At 38.1% G+C, this 14,317-nt stretch overlaps 2 protein-coding genes across 2 annotated transcripts; both read left to right on the top strand.

The window, feature by feature from the left end:
* Positions 1–1,096: 1,096 nt before the first annotated feature.
* On the top strand, positions 1,097–6,924 carry LOC131795793 (uncharacterized). The gene is made up of 7 exons (XM_066165032.1): positions 1,097–1,414; positions 2,658–2,911; positions 3,331–3,439; positions 3,665–3,787; positions 4,688–4,733; positions 5,223–5,516; positions 5,798–6,924. The coding sequence occupies exons 1-7, from the start codon at positions 1,360–1,362 to the stop codon at positions 6,096–6,098; spliced, it is 1,182 nt and encodes a 393-aa protein (XP_066021129.1). The 5' UTR covers positions 1,097–1,359; the 3' UTR covers positions 6,099–6,924.
* Positions 6,925–10,530: 3,606 nt separating this feature from the next.
* LOC131796119 (neuromedin-U receptor 2) lies at positions 10,531–12,459 on the top strand. Its single transcript, XM_059113759.2, has one exon. It carries the CDS (start codon positions 10,658–10,660, stop codon positions 11,741–11,743), a length of 1,086 nt encoding a protein of 361 aa, XP_058969742.1. The 5' UTR covers positions 10,531–10,657; the 3' UTR covers positions 11,744–12,459.
* The last annotated feature ends 1,858 nt before the right edge of the window (positions 12,460–14,317 follow it).

The raw sequence follows: 14,317 nt of genomic DNA, 5'->3' as shown, positions 1-14,317 counted from the left end.
GTAATCCCAACTAATATCAACGTTGTCGTCCCCTCGTTTACCTTAAAAGGAGTTAAAATTAAACGGCAATTTGTGCAATTTACATGACAGATTGAATCTATTATAGGTTGCCTGTGGAAAGAAGAAATCCTATTTGAGATAACTGAACCTTTGCGGTCTGTTTCTTACATCTAGACGTGCTTCGAGAGTGCTATGACTGCATTAAAAGGCCTAATAACGAGTGTCGTTTTGTCCTCACCCAATTGCAAAGGAGGGCTTCGAGTTTCGAGTTCTAATTATACAGATTTTTTTTAGACTGTGAGAATGCTCGATAACAGAAACACCATTTAAGTATTTTCAAGGATTTAAATAAAAAATACAAACCACAAAACAAGCATGAACGAAAACGAGCGACGGGATAAATGCTTTTCTCCGAAACTATATGGTTTTGGAAGACGTAGTTTAAAATCTGAAGAAGGCTTAGTGGAGAAAACGTGACTTTCCTTTATTTGATGAGAAAGAAAACGTGAGGACCCCCAGGTAAAAGTGTAAATTACTTTATATGATTAATTGGTCGAAGACATATTTTCTTCTTAATGCTTCCCTGTCGTTATTTTGTAGCGTATTTTCATTCGTGTGTTGTAACACAAGGGATGTCCTTAGATTACGTTGTTCTTATCCATTACGTTGGAGCGTTTATGACAACAACCTAAACATCCTGATACGAGCTCTTTGAATTTTCGAGCTTAGCTCGGCTCAAGAACTGAACATTTTCGAGTTTCGCTTGATTTATAATTTTTTTTCTTTGAGCGCGTTGTTTATTTAATTTTCTTTGATAGATTTTAAGGCAGGGAGCCATTGCTAAATTTTTCATAATTTATACACCCACTCTGCAGGTGGCAGCTTTCTTCAAAAAGCTGTTTTAACAACGTATATTATTGATCCGATACCGAATTGGCACAAATTTGTTAAAGCAATAGAGGGCTCTATTTCAATCTAAATAACGTCGCCGAATCGCGGTTCTTGAAAGTATAACCGCATTAATTATTTAAGACGAGAGGCTATATTTAATCGAGTAACATTTATATGCCCTAAGAGATGCATGAGTAGAGTTGGAGGTGTTCAGTGAGGTCACCTCACATCGAAGCCGTCTGTAAGTCCTGAGCTATATCTTTGTGCCGCGTGGTTAGACGAGGTTAACTGTAGAAGCCACGAAAAAGAAGAAGAAGTGTCCCGAAACTCTAGATAAGTCGTTTTGTCAAGGAAATCGATGTCCACACTATAGCCTTTGAAAGGCTTAGGATAAAGAGACGCCTGCATTAGAGTTGTATTAGACCTAAATCGACTCGAGATTATGGTGGATACTTAAGCCCTGTGGAGATGAAACTTTATCTGTGTTTCATAACAGCATTCTTCCAGTCGGTTTGTCCATTAGGTAAGATAACAAATCTATGCCGGTACGTTCCAAAAATTAAAATGCTAAGTCTGACTCAGTTTTTGTTGCCATAATGAAGAATATTTGATCAGTACGTTTTTTAATATACATAGAGAATATTTAAAATATTTGGGGAGTTGCGCGTGCATGAGATAAAATTGAGACTGCAACCCAGATAACAATGAGGTTAGAGGTAATTTCTCTGTATTTCCAATTTTAATTTACATTACATCATGCAAAGTCAGCGAGAATCATAGCGTAGCGAACAATAGCAATCATATTCGGTGAGCGTAACATCTTTCTTAATGGAGGGGTTGATCGCACTTGCATTTTAGCCGTACCAAAAAATGTGAAAAACAAAACAAAAAAAGCACTTCTTGACTTTTATTTTTATTTCACAAATAAATCTACCATGACGGCTCGGCGATGATTGCGAGCTTATTACTATGATTTGTGATACATTCGCATTGCAAATGTGATCGTTCTTCGTCTTCATCTACGTAGCGAACGAATGGTTCTTAATTTCGCTCATTTTGCTGAGAGCGTGCTTCTATTTGGGGTTTTAACTCTGAAATTGTGAAATTGTTTCATCTAGAGATTGCTTTTATTTTTCTTCACCTCGCTAATCTGTGAATCACTGCTTCCATTTGGCGTCGAAGTGTTGTTTTCCTCAGTGGCCACGCTGCTGTGATTACGGTGGGATAAATTCCTTTTTGCTACCGCTGTAAAAATGGACTTTAGTTGGGACTGCATGCCCAAATACTTCGGCTGCACCTATAAATTTAGGATCTGTGAAAGATCCTAAGTACCTCTGCAAAACGGGAGAGATGGGTAAAGTGCGGTTTTACGGTCACTCTTACCTATCCCTTGTTTTGCCTTCGCTCTTCACTACAAAAGCGGCTTGCTCTGAGCGAGGCTTAAATTGCGAGACCTCATGTAGATGTTCAATGCCAGATGTGGTGCTGTGTATTGAGTATTCAACTAACATGCCAAAGTCGAAAATAATTATAATTATTATAATATTTACACCTGTGAGAATCTTATCCCATAACAGTAAATAGGAAACTTTGGTATTAATTACTCGAGCTCCTTGTCAGCTTTTTTTAACTTGGGGTCTGAATTTTCAGCGTTCACTATTCTTAAGTCTCTTTTATATCGGCAATTAACTATTCTATATTTTACCTTCCCTCCGAAATGATGGATGATATTTTTAACCGACAGAAGTTACCTTAATTTCTTTCAGATCATTGCCGGTTGCTGAAGTTCGGTAACGTTTATCCTGACAGTGCTTTCAACAAAAACATCACCAAGAACTTCACTGTGGATAGTGGAGATCTGTGTCAAATTCAGTGTTTTTTACAGTATGATTGCAAATCTTACAACCTCGGTCCACCATCTGAACAAGGCAAACGTGTATGTGAGCTGAGCAGCTCTCTTCATGTATTTCATGCGAATCATCTTGCGTTTCGCCCAGGTTTCACCTATCATCCTTCAACGGTAAGTAGGAAAGCTTTTTGTATGTATGCAAATTCCAGGAGGGATAACGTATCTTCGAAAGATATCCTGTGTTTTCTTAAGACTTCTCTTGCAATGATTCTCTATAATTGTTTGTTATTATTTGCAACCCTTATTGTATTCAGTGTTGCCTTATGGCGTCCTAAGGTGCCTTGCAGTTTCGTGCCATGTCATGTCGTCGTGCTGTGGTATAATGTGTCGTACGTGTCATGTCGTGTCGTGTCATGCCATTAGTTTCCGTGTGAGCTTGAGTCTTCGTGAAGTGTCTTGTAGCGCTGCGTCGTGTATCGTCTTGTTTCTGTGCCATGACGTGCTGTGTCGTGCCGTTTGTTGCTGTGTCATGTAACAAGTATTATCACTCATAATTGCTCCCATACCGTTTCCACATTTTTACCAAATAGGATTTTTGCAAACCTCAGTGCCCGGAAGAAAAGATTTGTTTCACTGATGGAGAAGGTCACTCCTGTTTTTGTTCGAATCCTAGATTCCAAGGGGAAAGATGCGATGAAGGTACACGCGGTATGATAAAAGCTTTAGAACGCAAGCCTCGAGCTCAGAGTCTATTTTGCCACTCAAAGGCTTACAGAAGACGTATAATAATAAAATAATATCTTGTTGATAAATCGTAACATTAGAATAAGTTTGGCTCACCACAGGAATATCTAGGGATATGTAGTGATGCAGTTTTAGCAAGAGATTATTTTATATTCTCTTGGTCATTGTTGACCAATGTAGATGTGGATGAATGCTTACAAGGGCGACACGACTGTCATGTGAGTGCTACATGTCAAAACACCTTTGGTAGTTTCACCTGCATTTGCCCTTCGGACAAGGTGTCAGATGGGAAAGCATGTCACGGTAGGAAAAAACACGGCCTCATAACTAAATGTCTGTTCCTTGTATCGCGCGCACGCTCATGTCCGCGCCCTCCCTTGGAAAGAAGCACTCCCTATCCCACAAGGCCATTTTTCATTACACTGATTCAAGGATACTGGCATCAGGAAATGCAGTCGAGTAGTTGCTATTCCATTTGCTTTTCATTTTCTCTTCTTTCTCCAAGCTAACTCCTCCTCGATTCAAAATATTCGGTGTGTAGCCAGGCATATTAAAAAACTAAAAGACAAGATCGAGAAAAAGACTTCAAGAGGAGTCGTGTACAAGATCAAATGTAAAGATCGTGATTGTGTTTACGTTAGTCAGACATCACGCGCCCTAAAAACACGCGTGAAAGAACACACAAAGGCCATAGCAACATTGAATGAAAACTCTTTGTTGGCCAAACAGCAAGTGCTTCACAGGCACCAAATAGATTCGGAGAGTGTTGAAATTGTTGACAGGTCATCGGCGTGGCGACAAAGACTAATTCTTGAAGCTTGGCATTCCATGCGAGATAGAAACGCTCTAAACGAACACAGTAAGCTACCAAACATATACAATAACATTAGGAATTTTTAGAGCCATTAAAAATACTCTAGAGACTATCGTTACACGTTAAAAATTCCTTCGAGATTAAGTTTTATCACACATCGTGGACATGCACCAAGCAGGACGCCGTTATACATTTACGCTTTTATCTTTGTTGAAGAAGGCAACAGTAGTAGCCGAAACTACCAGAACAATATATTTTTCAGCCAGTGTCAACCTCTTTTTTATTCTTTTCACCAAAATTTCCCCCTCAATTACGCCGAATACTCATCGTCCTATTTCAAAACAAAGCTTCGAATGTTTTATTTTTATAGCTGTGTTTCTCTTTTGTAGGCTTTCCTTTTCATTGGACATTCAATGGTTCAGACAGATTGCTCACGTAAGTGTGGTTTCTTTTATTGGAAATATTTTATATTCCTTGTTTTACCGGTGCCCGAGAGCTTAAAGGCGATGTTACACGCACCACCTTGCCATAATAATGTTTCGCGCTACCCTGTTACGTGTAACATGAAAAAATTTTGACTTGAGGACACTTTAATCTGTATTCGTCTTGCGTTCGGAACCTTAAACTCGTCCACCGCCACCCTTGGGTACATAGGCTGGTTGCACCCAAATTGAGTAATGAGGAGATGCTGAAAGTCGAAGTTGCGCTAGAGATCGTCCCACCCAACTTAAATATCGTCAAGCTCAATTTGACCGCTGTTGCGTCACATGCCACGCCAAGGTGACGCGCTGTTGTTGTACAAAAATGGTCGCTACTAGTCCCCACAAGAAGTACCTCCTTGAAACAATCTCCATTAAAATCCAATGATTTCGGAATCAAGAGGTATGCACAGATTTTTCTTTCATTTTGTCATATTCTATCCAGTCTGGAAGGAGCAGCGAGATTTACAGAGCAAGATGGCCGAACTGTGCTGTATCTTGACGGCACACCGGGCACATTTGCTGAGACACCAGCGTTACCTATCCAGCAGACTGACTTAAGTATTACCGTCTGGATCAAAAGATCTCCGATTTCAACTGGCCGCCAAATGATCTATAGTGATTGGTCAAGCCCTCATCAGTTCCGGTTTGACGTTATGACAGATGCCCGTTTATGTGTTGATGTACGGCGTGATTCTTCTGTTGAAACTGGTCTCCTCAACTTCTGCACCCCCTTCGGGTATGGTCTCTTCTTATAAGAGGAGAGTAAAGTAGGGCGGGCAGGGCTTTAATTTCGTATTTTCACTGGTCACTTAAATTAAAATTACTTAGCCTCATATCACGCAAGAACCCCTTTACCCCCCCCCCTCTTATAACGCCTGAAAATGTACACAACCGAACACGTAGCTACATAGCAAATACCAGTGCCGTCGGACATTACCATATGAAATTTTCTGCATGCTAAAACCTGTCATTGTTTGATTACATTTGTTTTTTTAATTCATTTTGCATTTTATTCAGTAAGACTGTCCCTGTAAATGTATGGAGTCACGTTGCATTCACGTGGAGTCGAGGTCAGCATACTGGTAGCCTATACATCAACGGAGACCATTTGGAGAGCAAAATTGCAAATATCTCCGTCGAAACAAAAGTGGATCTTAAGAATTCAGGGCACACTGTTTACGACATTGGCTTGAAAAGAGATAGTGGAGAAACAACCGACGCGTTTCTCAGCGACCTCATGGTGTTTGACCGTGTGCTCTCAAATGACGAAATTAAAAATGAGTTTGTTATGAATCATCCACTCCACAGTTTTACCTAATCTGTTTGCTACATTCTATTACGAAAAATGTTGACACCTAAGAAGCATGGGACCCAACAGTTCTATGGGAAAATGTTCGCACAGTCACGTTATCAGTGCTTTACTTTGCCAATATTCATAGAAGATCTTCGTTTATAATGATTACTTTCTTCGGAAAAGCGTGGATGGTTTTAATTCTTTCATTGTTCATTGCTAATGCTTTTAATGTGTCGACGTTTATTCGATCGTGTGTATACAAATAATTTAATTACATAACATGCACATTTTGCCTTAATATTAACGAGTTCTGTTTTTTGAACGCTTATTAAAGATAATTTCGATCAAAATCTCTACACTTATGGTATGGAAGAGAGTAGTAAATCAATGTTATACCTGTAAATGCTTTTTCAAAAAGGAATCTTCTACCCCATGAATTTGCATGAATTTCGCTAGCCAGATAATATATTAAAAGCTGTTGTTTCTCAACTACATGTGACTCTCCATGTCGGTGATGCAATCAATGGTATCATTACACTAACTATTTGAGTCTCATAACTCATAACATCACGGCTAAACTGACCAATCAGTATGCACCAACCGGTCGTATACCTCTCGACTGACTACGGTGTATCAATTGACTTTGATGACGACCTCCACATAGGACTATCCTCAGGACTATCCTCAGGACTATCCTCAGGACTATCCTCAGGACTATCCTCAGGACTATCCTCAGGACTATCCTCAGGACTATCCTCAGGACTATCCTCAGGACTATCACCTGGAATATCAGACTACACGATCACATGTTCCCCTCGAGTTCAAGCCATTTACTGCATAACTGGGTATCATTGGCTAAAGAGTTTTGGAGACTGCATTTAAAGTTAGATTTTAGATTAACTTTTAAAATTTTGTCGCCATTAGTGATTATTTTCAAATATTTTGACTGCTGGTTCTCGGCTTTAAAATCACATTGACGCAAAGTTCTTACTACTTCCTTCTCCTCTTCCATTATCTTCCAAACTGAAAATAAGTTGCACAAAGAAAACAAATAAAGAGAGAAGTACATGGGCAAACTCAACATCTAGTCCTCTGTTATTCAGTTGGCAGAGCATTGGACCGCGAAATCTGAGGGCCTGAGGTTCGACTCCCCTTTACGGATTAAAATTCTTTTATCTCTTTCTCACCATCGTGACAATTGATAAAGATGTTTATTTTCTTTGAAGACCAAGCTTACATCTTAACATTTTTGTCAATCAGCTGATGGATAATAGGGAAAAATTTCAGGGAAATCGTTAATTTATCAATCTGGTCAAGTATGTGTAAGGTGTAATCTTTTAGGGAAGTGTAATTAAGCTGGTATGTATGATTTTTCTGCGTACGTCTTCCATTCCATCTTCTTTCAAGAAAGTATACGCCAATTCCAAGTCTCTTTTGGGGAATTGCAAATGAGTCCAAATGTGAAAATCAAAAACCGAAAAAAACAAAATGAAATGAAAACATTTTCAAGATGGGTTCGTTTTTCTTAGTATATTGCTTCCAAGCGTATTAGCTCCACGAACATCATTCCAAAAACTGAGCTATGTGCATCTTACCAGAACTGTTCTGAAAATTTTAAGCTACATTTTCCTGTAATCAGCAATATCGAGTGTGAGACAATTTTCATTAGTGACATGTGTTAGGAAAGCACAGACTAATTTACGAGATGAGAATAATCTGAATCTTCGATCTCCGTAATAGTCCAAAACGTAAAAAGCAATTTAAAGAACAAAAAAAAAATACCTACTCAAAATGTTTAATCGAGATTTACAATAATGGACGAGAATTTTCTTTCCTGCGAAGAGAAACTTGAGCACCATCATCTAAAAGAACAAGTATTTGGATAAGGAGAAGTGGCTGAAGAGGAGCTTTTTGTTAATTCTCTCCATAATAGTCATAAACGTACAGAGCGGTTGAAAGGATAAAAAAAAATACCCAATCAAAAAATTTTAAAAGTGATATTTACAATAACAGACGAGAATTTTCTTGCATGCGAAGAGAAACTTGAACACCATTATTTTAAAGAACAAATATATAGATAAACAAAAATTATAGGAGAGAAAAAGTTTGCTCATGATTGTACAAATTTCCGTTTTTCTTGAATTCTATAAGTCACGTTTCCTTTTTCATTAGAAGTTCATTAAATCCACACGAGGCTTAAATTATTTCTAATCAAAAATGAACGGCATTGGAACTACCTTCTCAAGAAAACTGCAGCAAAAAAAAATTGAGCTGTCAACATACGGAGCTGGAATTCGTGTCCATTAGACACCAGGTAGCCGTTAATATTAACTGAACCACAAAGCCATATGTTGAGAGCGAAGAGTCAAAACTTAGAGGAGTTTTATTGCTTTATTTGCCCAGAAAATCAACCAGGACTCTAAGCAGTAGGCAATAATGTTTATTTGTTCACTTTACTTATTTACTATTCTCTTTGTTCCAGAGAAAGTTATTTGAAGAAAGAAAGTGCGCAAATGTAGACGTGAGGAGCTGAAATTAAAACAAAACCATCGGCGTCAAAGTGACCCAATTTAAATTATGTTTAGGAAAGTATTACTACGAATTTTTTTTTGGGGCCATCACAAATTCAGATCACATATAATCAGTTCGTCACGAATGCTGTTAGCAAACAGACAATCCTTTTCAGACCAACCCTTTGCGACCTGCCAGACGTCACTAAAATTGAGGAACAAAATGAAATAGAAAAAAAAAATTCATGAAAGGCTGACGGTGCTGTTAAAAGGTTGATCTTTTCAGTTGTAACTGGACAAAACCTATTCCTTTTTGTCGTAGCTTCATTATGAGTGACAGTTCTTAGGCAGGCATAGGGAATTCTCGAGATGTATTAAAAATATTCTTCCGAGTGGGTGGAACGTTTTCAAAATTATGCGAGTGGGTTGACAACCTTTGATCTACATACACACGTCACTTAAAATACACCGTAAGGACACATTGAATTCATTATCAATCTGTGGGAGTTTCGCGAAGAGATAACATCCATAACTTTGTAAATTTTTAAAATGTTGACCACTAACAAATACGAGTGTTTTTCGACTGGTGCAAGGCAACTAGTTATGAAAAATACTTTCCCTCTCTGCAACCGAAGCACTTTCAATGCGAGAAGAATCTTTCCTGTTTATCGTGATGGTGAAGTTGTTTTGACTATTAATATAAATCGGCTTTTTGTCTTGATTTATATCCCAAAGAGAACACAATTTAATGAAAGATGGTGACTCAAAGCTTTTCTTTCTAACCTTATATAAACGGGCAAATGAACACTTTGATGTTCACAACAGCATCATTAGGCCATTAAATTAACTCCAAACACCAAACTACAACAACAGGTCGAAAATAAACGACAAACGGTAAAACGCAGTTAAGTTTTATTTCGAAGGCAATTCATTAAAATCATCAGTCATTTTTAAAATCTGCAAGAAATTCTCTTAAGCTACGAAATATTGGCAGCAATTTTATAAGAACAGAAGGAAACGGCGGATGGTTGTCAGTCTAAATTGGCCGCCTAAAGTAAAAACAAAACGAAGTCAGAACGGAACTACTAAATTGCAAGTTTTATTATCCACGTTAAATCATTCAATCCTGATTTACGATCAAACTTCAGATTACGTATATTATCTCTTTGAAGTTTCCGCCGATTATAAATTTAACCTTTTTGAGACCTTTGCAACCAAAATATTTCTTCTTGTGCTACGAAATTTGGAAGAAAAAAAAAGAACGATGTGTCTTTGAATATTTGTTTGCATTTGTCCGCCAGGTGATGAGGTTTTAATGACGACATCGTAGGTCATTTAGGGGAAAGCCAATTTTGTGGCAAATTGTTCTGTTTGATATAATCAAAGATGCCTTTAGCGCCAAATTTCTAATCAAGCGAACACGTCTAACTGAGCCTTTCAGGTCTTTCATCCATTGTGATTCCTCATTGTATTCTGATAGTGGTGCATCTTGACATGTGGCGATCTTCTAGAGTCTCAACAAGTTATAATAAAAATAACTTCGATATTTGAACCTCGATCTCTCATCCTACTGTGCTATGCCTTACATTAAATGCTGTTTGTGCCTAAAACAAAAAGCGTCAATTCATTTTCATATCCGGATTCGTTCAGTTCAATTTAAGAGGATGTTTGTACTCACTTATGTGTAATGAAAAAAATCCAGCCTTCGAAATTTTGAAGATTTAAATGAGTTTATTATGAAAGTCCAACTAAACAGAGTGATTAATGTGTATCAAATAGTTGAAGGCAAGACTCGGCTTAAAAGGTTTGATTTGCAATTGAAATGTTTAATTCAAATCGTTTTCGCACTAGTCACGATATTGTTTTGATCATCCGTGAGGACTTTTTTTTATTTTAATATGTTTCCTATGAATATTTAATGAGGTGAGTCTTATATTACCGTTTGTTTAGACCAAAGTCGAGAGACACTGAAAAGCCATCGAAGAAGTTTCTCGTGATCTCAGGGGCTTTGGGGCGGCGGTCATCTCGAAGAAACCTTGGAACAGCCAAACCCGAGAAAAGCTTAGATCAAAAATGGCAAATAACACGACAGAAGAGGTGGATGACGGAATTTACCTCCAGTTACCTCTTGGGTTCACGATCTTCGAATTGAGTCTTCAAATCTTTATCGGTTTGTTTGGCTCCATTGGAAATGCTATCTCTTGCGCTACCATAATCAGAAGGCCAAAAGTGTTCTCTGCCATGAGCCAGTATCTTTTAAGCCTGGCGTTCGCAGATTTAGGTGTCTTGATGTTTATTCTGCCCATAATCATCTTGCGAGCTCAATTTCCTTTCGAATGGGTCCTCGGGAGGTTTGTTTGTTTGTACGTTACACCCTGCTTAGAAACTTTTTATGGCGCTTCCGTTTGGTCCATCACGATTATTGCGGTCGAACGCTACGCAAACATCGCCTGGAAAGAAATACGAATTGGAGGAAGAAGGTCATTGAAGCGATCTCGGTTCATCGTTATCGCTATATGGCTGTTTTCCTTCGCTACACGCAGCATACAGCCTCTCGTCCATGGAGTGTACAACTCTAGGACGTGCGGCCATACACTGACTATGACCTCTCGGCGCATTATCGTGACGGTGAAATTTATACTGCATTACCTCCTGCCACTAAGCATCATAGCTTTCTGCTACCGAAGAATCGGCAAAATGGTGTCCAAGAGAACAAGGAAATTTCAAGACGAGACCGCAAAGCCTTCAGATGTGAGAGAATCGTCGTCTATGGTAAACTCGAAAGCCATATTACATCAGACCAAGAAAACGCAGCAAATCCTCAGGCCGTTGGTGGTACTGTTCGCTTTGACCATGCTACCTTTAAATGTGTTCGACCTCGTAGCAGTGTACTGGCAAGATTTAATTTATGTGAGCTTCTACAAAATTCTCATCTTGATCGTGGCTATATCGACATTCACAAACTCTGCGGCAGATCCTTTGGTATACTGTGCTGTCAGCAGAGAGTTTCGAACAGAGGTGAAGTCATTGCTACCCCACTGTTTCCAAACACACCTCAAGAAGAGGAAGCAAAGCAATTCTACTTCCCTCGCTAAGACAACAAGATCAAAGGAAACTCAATTGACGAGGGTTTCAACTCGTCTTGACACACAATTTTGAGCGAAGGAAAAACGAAGACTGAATAGGACGTAAGAACAAAAAGATCCGTACTTAAAGCCTTAAACTTAAACTTATGATCCTATAATATGTATAACAGTCAGACATTGTTCCTTTTGCATTTGAGTCTCAGTGGAAAAGATGTTAAAAATAGAAACTCGCTGGAAAATTTTAAAAACTAAATAACATAGCAAACAAAAATTAATCTGCAGAAATAGTTAACACTTCTGTTACTGAGCAATTTTGACTTTCCTCATTCATTTAAAAAAGAATTTACTTAGAATGACATATTGTATTACTGGCTGAATACGAAAAGCTTTACACTGATCATATTTCGTCAGTGCTCAGTTCATATTAAACGAATGCACTCTGTATATCGTTAAACAATCGTTTAATTAGTTCGTCTCCTCTGCAATTAGTATTGTTGTCGGTTCCTGAGTAAAGTTCATAATCAAAAAGCTTCCTGTTGGACTTAAAAAAGATGAAATTGAGACTAATAAAACATTGGGAAGCTGTTATCTCATTAGAAGCAATTTTTTTCTCAAGATGTAGTTTTTTTTTTAGAGGTTTGCAGCTGGCCCATCGGAATATCACCTTCGTGTGTATTTGCGGGTTAGATAAATACCTCTTGTGTAAAATTACATAACATTTGGCTACGAAATATTGCGATACATTAGTGCATTGGATCACGCTGAATAAACTTATACATTAAACACAAAGAGCTGATACACATCAAGTTTTGACGTTCGACATACGTCATCATCGAGTTCAAAAATTATACTAATATAAGAATGTATATACTAATTTAAGTAACACAAAGAGGACTTTAAAGTCATCTAACATAAAACCCATTTGAATTTAAGTGCCAAGGAAAGTCTAAATTTTCCGTGTAAGAAATGCCCTTTGAAAGAGCGGAATTCACCCCCTAACACTTATAGACTTGGGCTGATTAATATTCTATGTGAGACTCTTTGTTTGAAAGAACTTTCATGACACATTAATCCGTACACCTTGAATACCTTCTTACGTAAGTACTTACGCATTCTAATCAGCTCTTATTTTTGATCGCGTTGATGTTCACGTTTGTTAGACAACAAAACATGGTCATTTTTGAAGTTTGCCAACTTTCTCAATATGATCTCTGGCAACATACAACTGAAGTTATCTCTGGCAAATTTTTTGCTGATGATCGTGATCACGCGATGTTTTGAAATGCAAATTTATAATCGTCAGGACCATTAAAAACAGGTGTCTAGCCCCGAAAGGGAAAGTGGTGGAAATAGCACTGTTTCCAGACACCCCAAGAAGAATAAACAAAGCAATTCTACTTCCCTCGCCAAGACAACAAGATTAAAAAGGAAAACTCAGGTACTTTGACGAGGTTTTTAACTCAACTTGACACACCAATTTGAGTGAAGGAAAAAAAAAAAGACTGAACAACACGAGAGAGAAAAAATATCTATATTTAAAGCTGGTGTGAGTCTCAGTCGATGAGATGTTATAAATAGAAATTCTCTGGAAAATTTTTTTATCACTAATCAACATTGCAAATTAAAAATTAATCTGCAGAAATAGTTAACGTTCCTGTTGCTGAGCAATTTTGGCTTCCCATGTTCATTTTAAAAAAAGGATTTCCATAGAATGACACACTGTATTACCGTCTGAATACCAAAACCTTAGTTAAGAAAATGTCACTGATGCGTCGGATATTCCGTGGCCTCATTAATTACGTCGCGCCACGAAATGAACATGTCGGCATCATTTTCCGTGTGAATTGCCTTAAAGCCCGCTTTTTCACAATTAAATTCTTATATTTTCAAGTTCATTACCTGTGTAAGTGAGAATTTGTTTTGAACTTAACAAAGGAACAAGCTGAGAAATTGACAAAGTAAGAAGTAAGATTACAAACAAGATAAAAACTTTGTTATAGAGATTTGTTGATATGTTTTCGATTTCCATCGGCTTTCATCGAAAGCCTAGAAGTCTCTCGTTGTAATGAGCCATCTACACGAAATAAATGACTTATTGCACAGGTTTTTTGAAGAGTGTCTCTAGGGGTCGTATCTTCTGTTTTTTTCCTGCTCATAGTTTTAAAACTATACCGGAAGCTTTAAAAATGATCGTTTTACCAACACTTTCCAATAACCCGCACCAACAACTGTTTGTGGAAAAATTAACAGATTACCCGCGGGTGATAGGCCAGAAATTACGGCAAGTCAACATCTTAGCTTTAGGCTTTCGGTGGCTTTGATTTAAGTTTTTGATGTAGTGAAAGTACCGCCAATAAGTCTTTGATATATACACGGAGGCAAACTTACACTGCACATCTTCTGACGCGACTCAAGAGTGTAACAGGAATTTCTCAATCCTCGGAAACACTGAATGTTTGGCCAGACAACGCCTACAGTGGTTATGCTACCGTCTTCAAATACTTCATGTTCGCTTTTCGGTTCTTGCAGCTATTTTGTTCCCAGAGGCTTGTTAGCGAGAAAAATGAGGTGAAATATGCGCTGAGATTGGCTACCCAGGTAATACGGATGGGACCATCCCTCACACCCGGGGATTACCCGCGTTGAT

The sequence above is a fragment of the Pocillopora verrucosa genome, chromosome 4, assembly GCF_036669915.1.
Source record: "Pocillopora verrucosa isolate sample1 chromosome 4, ASM3666991v2, whole genome shotgun sequence".
Classification (NCBI taxonomy): Eukaryota; Metazoa; Cnidaria; class Anthozoa; order Scleractinia; family Pocilloporidae; genus Pocillopora; species Pocillopora verrucosa.
The sequence above is the reverse complement of the archived record's forward strand: the minus strand, read 5'-3'. Positions and strand labels throughout refer to the sequence as shown.